Raw genomic sequence first — 7,797 nt, 5'->3', positions numbered from 1 at the left:
TTGACCAACTCCTTATATTAAAGTCTTCATCTTTTCATAAAAGGAATTACCACTCCAATCTTCTAACATTCCAATATCAAGCCAGAGTACAGCTTTATGACTTCTCTATTAATCAACTTCAAAACTTTTGAAATATAACCAAAAAAAAAAAAAAAAAAAAAAAAAAAAAAAAAAAACATTAAGGTTTAAGTCATTTTATCGCAATGATGATTATAATTGTGGTCATAATAATAAAAGTTATTTTTAAATTGTATTAGTTTAAGTTTTTATGTCAGATGGTTCTTTGATATAGTTTTACAGTTTCATAGAGAAAGTAGTCGAAGAGTTCAAGTTTTGATACTGTGTTATACACCATATATTGAGATTCATTTTAGTTGCTATCTGATATAGATAAGATTAAAAAAAAAAAAAAAAAAAACCATTATGGTTTAGCGGATGACAATTTTATAAGATCGGAATATTTATGAAAATTATAATATAGTCGGACAACAATTTATAAGAAGGTCTAAATATTTATAGATCACTACAAACTAATTATTATCTTTAAAAATAATATATGTATTTTTTGTGGGCTTATATGGGTTGTGTTCGATATTTGAGTTTTATGACGTGATTTAATAAAAAAAAAAATTTGTAATATAACATATTGACTTAATTACATAACAACCTGTACCGATCATGCTTAGTATTTTTACAAATTCAAAATGAAAATTATAATCTAGTGGGACAATAATTTATAAAAAGGTCCAAATGTTTATGGACCGACGCTGAGAATAAGATAGTAGTGCGACCATCTAGGGCCTAAGCCAAAAGGGTCCCAAATTGTTTTTTACTATATGTATAGTAATTTTTTTAAAGTATAGTTATAATACTAGTTCATAGAAAATGATCAAATAATAATATTTTAGGTCTAAAATAGTCACAAATTTCTATTTTAAATTTTTAAGTACAATTTTTTTATTAAGAATTTCCTTATCTTTTTTTGTCTAATGTCTATAAAAATATTAGGACCGACTCTACCTAAGACCTTTACAATACTGGAGCCGGCCCTAAGTGCACTTGTATGGAAAACTTACAAGAGTAAAACTTTATGCAGGTTTTCACATAAAATTTGTATGGAAAACCTACCCAAAAAAGCAAAAAAAAAAAATGTAAACAAACCTGACCAACCATGTATGCATTCCAATATTCCTATATCGAGATGTGAACTTAACATAAATACAAGGACGTGTTGAGTATTCCTATACCATAATTTTATTTGAAAACGGACTCAACTTCACCATAAAGTTTGAAACATGCCTACACATTGTTATAAGCATATCTATTACCTAAAAATTGATAAGCCAAAAAATTTCACTGAAAGCCGAATGATTTCGCGGAAGATTCGGACGATTAAAGTAACTACTATTGACTCAGTCATGGCAAAGAACTTTTTATGTTCAAATCAGTTATAATTTAAGGAAAAATGAGTACTAATAGTAAAACTAATGTTTTAAAAATTAGATTGGAAATCAAATTAGATTGACAATTAGGTTAGAGTTCAATGAATTCAACTAGTTGATTTGGATTTGTTGAACTAGATAAGGTCATAAATAGATGTGAAGAATACAATTATTAAATTATTAGATTTAATTTAACTAGTTGAAATTATGTGCAAATTTGTGAATAATTTATACTTACATTGTAAAACATCTTAAGATAAACCCAAGTGAGATATATATAAACCCAACTGAGACTTACGGTGAATAATTGTTATGTAAAATCATAATTAGTTATAAAATTATAATTATGTCACTATTTTTTCTATATCAGAAATATACTACCAAAATTAATTTTCATTGTCACTATTTTCTACATATCGCAAATAATATAGAGTTTTATACCCTGATTTAAAAGACCTCAATTCACAAATTCAAACCTTAAAAAATATATCATAGACCCCTAATTTATAAATCATAGGTATTAAAATATATTAATAATAGTAATAATAATTAATTTGATATAATACAAATTATTACTTGATATAATTGTAAATAATTTTTTAAAGCTAATTTTCTATGTAAATTTCCAAACAACTTTATATGGGATAACTATTTTGAGCTTTTTCCATGAATATAAAAAATGGTTACAAAATTACAATTAAATCATGTTATCAAACTTAGTTCTCAATATGTGACTATTTTTTATACATAACAAATCAAATACACTTTTATACCTTAATTTAAAATTTTAAACCTCAATTCATAAATCTTAAATCTTAGACAATATATTCTAAATTTATAAACTCTAATTCTTAAAATATATTAAAAATAATAATTTTATTAATTTGATATAATTTAAAATTATAACTTATATAATTATTAATATTTTTTTCGAATTTCATGAAATGTAATTTCTCAAATCATAAATCTTAAATCTTAGATAATTTCTCAACTATTTTTTCTGAAAAATTTAAAAAGTATCCACTAATTCATGGGCTATTAGAGGGCATATCCATCTGCAAGCCCACTCTTTATTAAACTGATTTTGAGTTTTTAAATGTTTAATTAGTGTGTGGAACCCAGCCCAAGTGAGCCTTGCTTTTAAAAAGACTGTTCTCGTATCTCATATTGTTTTAATTTTGAGGAAATTACATTTAAGTATGAATTTTAGTTTACATTTAACTGGTTTCCATATTTATATTTTCTCACCCATCCCATGTGCTTTTTCATAAATACATTAGAATCTCATATTTTTATTTTTAGTTGGGATAAAGTGTAAAAATATCTATAAAATTCCTTAAAAAAAAAAAATACCTTAACATTTATAGATATAAGAAATTTTACTCTTAACATCTAAAATAGTACAATTTTACCTCTGAAGTTTATAGTCGAGAGCAATTTTATCTTTGACATTGGCAAATTGAGTCAATTTTAGACATTATTGTAAAACACAAATATTTTGTTCCTTATTCTGCACCAATTGTACGTAAGTTGATTTTAAAAACATTTCATATTTTTTGTAATTTAATGATAGAATTAAAGATTAATATTTTTTGTGGTGAAATTGGTGCAACTCATACAAAATACAGTGTGCAGATACATGGTGAGCACAAGAAGTTTGTGCTCGCCTCAATGGACCGGGATTAGTGGCAGAGTCAGGAGTTATAGTTTGGGCGTTCTATTGTATGAATTTTTTTTTTTTTTTGGTGATAAGGCCAAATTTAGTTCTAATATTTCAAGCAAAGTGCAGATTTAGTCATAATGTATTAAATAGTGTAAAGTTAACTCTAACATTTCCAAGTAAGATCAATCTTATTCCTGCTCTATCGAAAATTTGAAAAAAGTGGATTGACTGTTATTTAACTCACACATCGAACCTTCCAAACAAGTTTGTCAATAAATTGAATTAGTTTCGTACATTTTTATTGGTTTATTTAACTAAATTAAAAACACTAAAATACTTTAAACAGTTTGACAAAAAAAATTGTGATTAACTTATATATAGCAGATTTAATTTTTAACATTTTAATCGAATTTTTATAATTTTATTACCAATACACTAAATATCTTAGACATAATTGATATTTGGAACGTCTGAACTGGCAGTTAAATACTAATCAAACAAATTTTTTCTATTACTCTTTACATCTAACATTTTCATGTCAAGGTAATACAAGACGTGTGTGAGTGTGATACTTGAATATCATGTTTTCCATGCCTAATTTTGAAACCCAATTACAAAAACAATGAAAAATCCCAATAGTTTGCACACCATTCAGATGATGTTTTGTCACGATCAAAATTCTAATTTTCTTGAAGCTTTTTAAATTTGTTGACTTTAATAACATTATGTATTATTATATTGAAATAAAATTACCATTTCAATTACTAAAATTTATTGAAATATATCCTTGATTACAAAACAGATACAACTTATAAACATGTAATTTGTTACATAGCAGCAAATTCAACGGTCTTTTTTCCATCATGAGCCTTTCTGAAGAAATGCTTCACATAATCAGAATACAGAATATTCTTATATTTAGGCTTCTCACCTGTAGCAAGAACTTCCGGCAAGGGACCGATGACTTCACTCGGTTTCGGGTTAACGAAAATGGGAATAGAAATTCTGTTCTTGCTTCCACTCGCAATAACACAATGCTCAACGCTTCTATATCTACCATTACTCAAAATCTGAAGTGCATCTCCAACATTGATCACAAGTGATCCTTCAATTGGAGGAACATGAACCCATCCGTCTTCTTCGCCTTTCCCTTCGTTTACTCGCACGTAAAGCCCGCCGATTTGGTCTTGGAGGAGGAAAGTAAGAGATGAGACATCGGAGTGCCGGCCAACCCCAATTGTGAGGTTAGGATTGGGGCATTTAGGATAGTAATTAAGATTAATTCTTTGGGATCCCATAAGTTGTGATTCTTTAGTTTCATCTATTTCCTTCACATTCAAATTCTCCATTAATGCACTCATTAGCTTTCTGCAAAGAACTTCAGATCTCTTCATATATTCAAGGCATTCATCCCTGTAAAAAAATAAACTCAGAGGGTTATCGTTCTAAATTTAAGTGTCGCCATATTAAAAATATGAATATAATCTTAAGCAAATTAAGGAGATAACAAAAATTATTTGTCGCTAACTTTAAGACGCTTGAATAAAATATAGTGAAATTTTAAAAAATTAATAATAATAATATGATAAAAATCATGACGCTAAAAATATAAGCGTCAAATTGACAATGATTTTGTATGAAATATTGACGGATTGAATTTATTCACTCAAAATTTATATCGTGAAAAAAAAGTGACACAATTTAACAACGCTTTTAAAAGTAGGGTTAAATATTTAGCGACACTGAAAACCGTTGTTAAACCACAAATTTTAGCAACTGTAGAATTTTTTCTGGTTGCTCGTGGTATTTTTGTTTCCTTGCCCATTGAATTAAGTTGAGATTGTTCTTTACTCAAAAAAAAAAAAAAAAAAGTTGAGATTGTTCATCTTATATTAATTATTTCCCATACAAAAAATAGGAATAAAATATAGATTTATTCATATCAGTTTTCAAAGTGTAAATTTATCTTTATAAAATGGTAATATTTATTATAATAAGATCAATTTTACTCATCCCAATAGAAAACATAAACAAATTGGTTTGATTGTTATTTGATTACCTCATTAAAAAAATTTAAATAAATTTATCGATAAGTTAAAATATTTTCGCATGTCTTAACATGTAACATGTTAATTCTTTATGTGTCTGATTTAATTATTAGTATTTTAAGTGGTTCATCTGCAACTATGTTTGTATCACACACTAAAAGATCCGAAGTAAAATTTAAATAACAGGTTAAATAATGATAAAAAAAATTATATTAAAAGTAAGTCAAATAACGGTAAACTAGCAGTATGCTTAAAATTAATGTTAAATATAATTGAAAATATTAAAAATAAAATTGTATCTTGTTTACTTAAAGAAAAATGGAGGTATTCTTACTTGCACTGAGGAGGCCACAATGCAGAAGCTTCATCTTGGGAGACATAAAAGAGGCTAAGATAATCCTTCCATTCAAGAGCTTTTTCACAATCAGGACTAAAACTAGTACCAAATCTAACATTATTTGAAGAAGAAAGGTCCTTAGAATAGTTCCTCTTAACCCCAGCAGGTAACCCAAAGAAACGGTGAGTTGCTTCCTGAACTCCATCAAGAACCTCAAGAGGAACACCATGGTTAACAACCTGAAAGAACCCAAATTTCTCAGCAGCCTCGCACACAGATTGTGCAATTTTGGGGTCATTTTCCCAGTTGGACATGTCAATTACAGGTATGGAATCTTGTGGGATGATATTGATGAGTGCTTCTTTGGGTTGAATATATTGTCTGGGTAGGCTTTTTAGGTTCAAATCAGATAAACCCTTTACACCATGTCCTTGGTTGATCACAAAATCGTTAAGATCAAGGGACTCAATGCTTGTTTCTGCAACAGCTGGAGCCATCTTTTTTGAAGAGAGAGACTTTTGGTTTATTTCGGTGCAAAATGGTGTCTAGCTTGAAGAGACTGAATGGATAGTGGACCTATTTATAAGCTTTATTATTTTTTACATATTTTGAATCCAGGATATTCTTATTTGGTAACATGGTATGAATAGTATTTAAGTGAAATTTTAACTTTGTAGTACTATTTCAACTTTGAAATGTACCAAATTAATAAATAAATAAAAAATGTTAGATAGCAGGAAAAATTAATAAGTTTTTTTATATGACAATATAATAGTAAAGGGTGTTTGATTGCTAATTTTCATGCTTTTATTTGTATTTTTACTTAAAAATATAGAGAATTTTAGGTGTTTGGTTAATGACATCTTGTTTGCCTTTTAAACCTAAAAAATAGACTTTTATAAAAACCGAGAATTCTTACTTTTTGGAAAAACAGTTGTTTTCAACAATAAACAACAAATAGCAAACAGTAGATAAAACAAACGGGTCCTACAAATGTTAAATTTAAATGTAGAATTATAATTTAAATCAATTTATAAGAAGTTTGATTAACATTATCATACTTATTTTTTGAAATTCAATTTCTAACATGTGGCAGAATGATCATACTTTAATTAGAATTAACTGAATGTAAACAGAGTTAATAGACTTAAAATAAGGACATGTTTGATTTACTTGTTGTTTGTTATTGTTGTTTACTGTTGCTATTTATTGATTCATATTTACAATTGGAAAAACAAAGATTTCGTGCAGTTGTAAAAAGCTAATTTTCATATATAAATGACAAAGAGTAGTTCTGTAATCAAACAGTCAAAACTCTTATTTTTAATATGAAAATGCAAACAGAAGTAGAAAATGGAATAAACAAACACTTCCTAAAACAATAATGCTACATGTCAAAAATTGAAAGGAAAACAAGTAAGGGGAGAAAACTTCTATATTGAAACCCGAGAATTACACACCACCAATCAAAAATTGGATGCATATCGCTGCAATAGAGATTATTGGTGGAAAAGAATAAATAGGCTTATATATATACACTTATACTCATATATTTTTGAAAATATTTTATTTTCATTCTGAAATTATTTAAATTGATCTATTAAATCTCTCAACTTTTATTTATTTTCTATCTAAATTTGCTTACAACAATCTATTGTTCCTCTGAACTTACTTAAAGTGTGTATACATCAACTTGTTCAAAATCTCATCTTGCTCTACCACGTAGATATTAGACAATCAATTGGTGTGAAAAAATAAATATGCTTGATATAAATTTAGTCTTTTGTACTCGTTCAAATTGTCTCCTCTACTTTCAAGTCTTATTTAATATCTGAATTAACTTGTTTAAATTAATCATTAAATCTCTCCATTTTTCAAGTGATTTAATTATTTTCTACTATCTATTAGGTGATATTGCACTTAAAGTATAGTAGATTTTTTTAGTATAGTAGAATTTTTGAATAAAGAAATAGGAAAATTGGGACGGATTTTCTTCTGAGCCCATGTGCCATGCTATATATAATTACCTTTAAAAACAATTAACAGAAAAAACAAAAGTAAAAATGAAAGTGAATTATTTTTTCAACAACTCTAAATATTATTTAAGTCTAAATTTTTCCATTAAAAGAAACCTCACCAACCATCTAATATTCCAATATGATTCCTGTGTGTGTACTACTTCATGCCTTCTCCATGTGCTCACAACTTGAAAGAAAATACATATTATACTTATTTTAATCCCTACATCAGATTATCACTCAAAGAGAGTGGTGCCCGCTATGGTTACTTTGTTTTTTACAAAGTACC

The 7,797-nt window shown here is 27.2% G+C and overlaps 1 protein-coding gene across 1 annotated transcript; it reads right to left on the bottom strand.

Annotated features, from left to right (window-relative positions):
* Positions 1-3,818: 3,818 nt before the first annotated feature.
* LOC136226592 (feruloyl CoA ortho-hydroxylase F6H1-3-like) lies at positions 3,819-6,060 on the bottom strand. The gene is made up of 2 exons (XM_066015166.1): positions 5,488-6,060; positions 3,819-4,518 (listed from the first exon to the last, which is right to left on the bottom strand). Exons 1-2 carry the CDS (start codon positions 5,985-5,987, stop codon positions 3,933-3,935), a joined length of 1,086 nt encoding a protein of 361 aa, XP_065871238.1. The 5' UTR covers positions 5,988-6,060; the 3' UTR covers positions 3,819-3,932.
* Between the last annotated feature and the right edge of the window lie 1,737 nt (positions 6,061-7,797).

The sequence above is a fragment of the Euphorbia lathyris genome, chromosome 4, assembly GCF_963576675.1.
Source record: "Euphorbia lathyris chromosome 4, ddEupLath1.1, whole genome shotgun sequence".
NCBI classification, from domain to species: domain Eukaryota; kingdom Viridiplantae; phylum Streptophyta; class Magnoliopsida; order Malpighiales; family Euphorbiaceae; genus Euphorbia; species Euphorbia lathyris.
This window is presented reverse-complemented; position numbering and strand designations above follow the sequence as displayed.

Excerpts from the sequence above, each read along its gene's own strand:
- LOC136226592 (XM_066015166.1), bottom strand. The coding sequence starts at position 5,987 with ATGGCTCCAGCTGTTGCAGAAACAAGCATTGAGTCCCTTGATCTTAAC. Across the intron at positions 4,519-5,487 it reads TTGTGGCCTCCTCAGTGCAA|GGATGAATGCCTTGAATATA; the intron begins GTAAGAATACCT and ends ATTTTTTTACAG.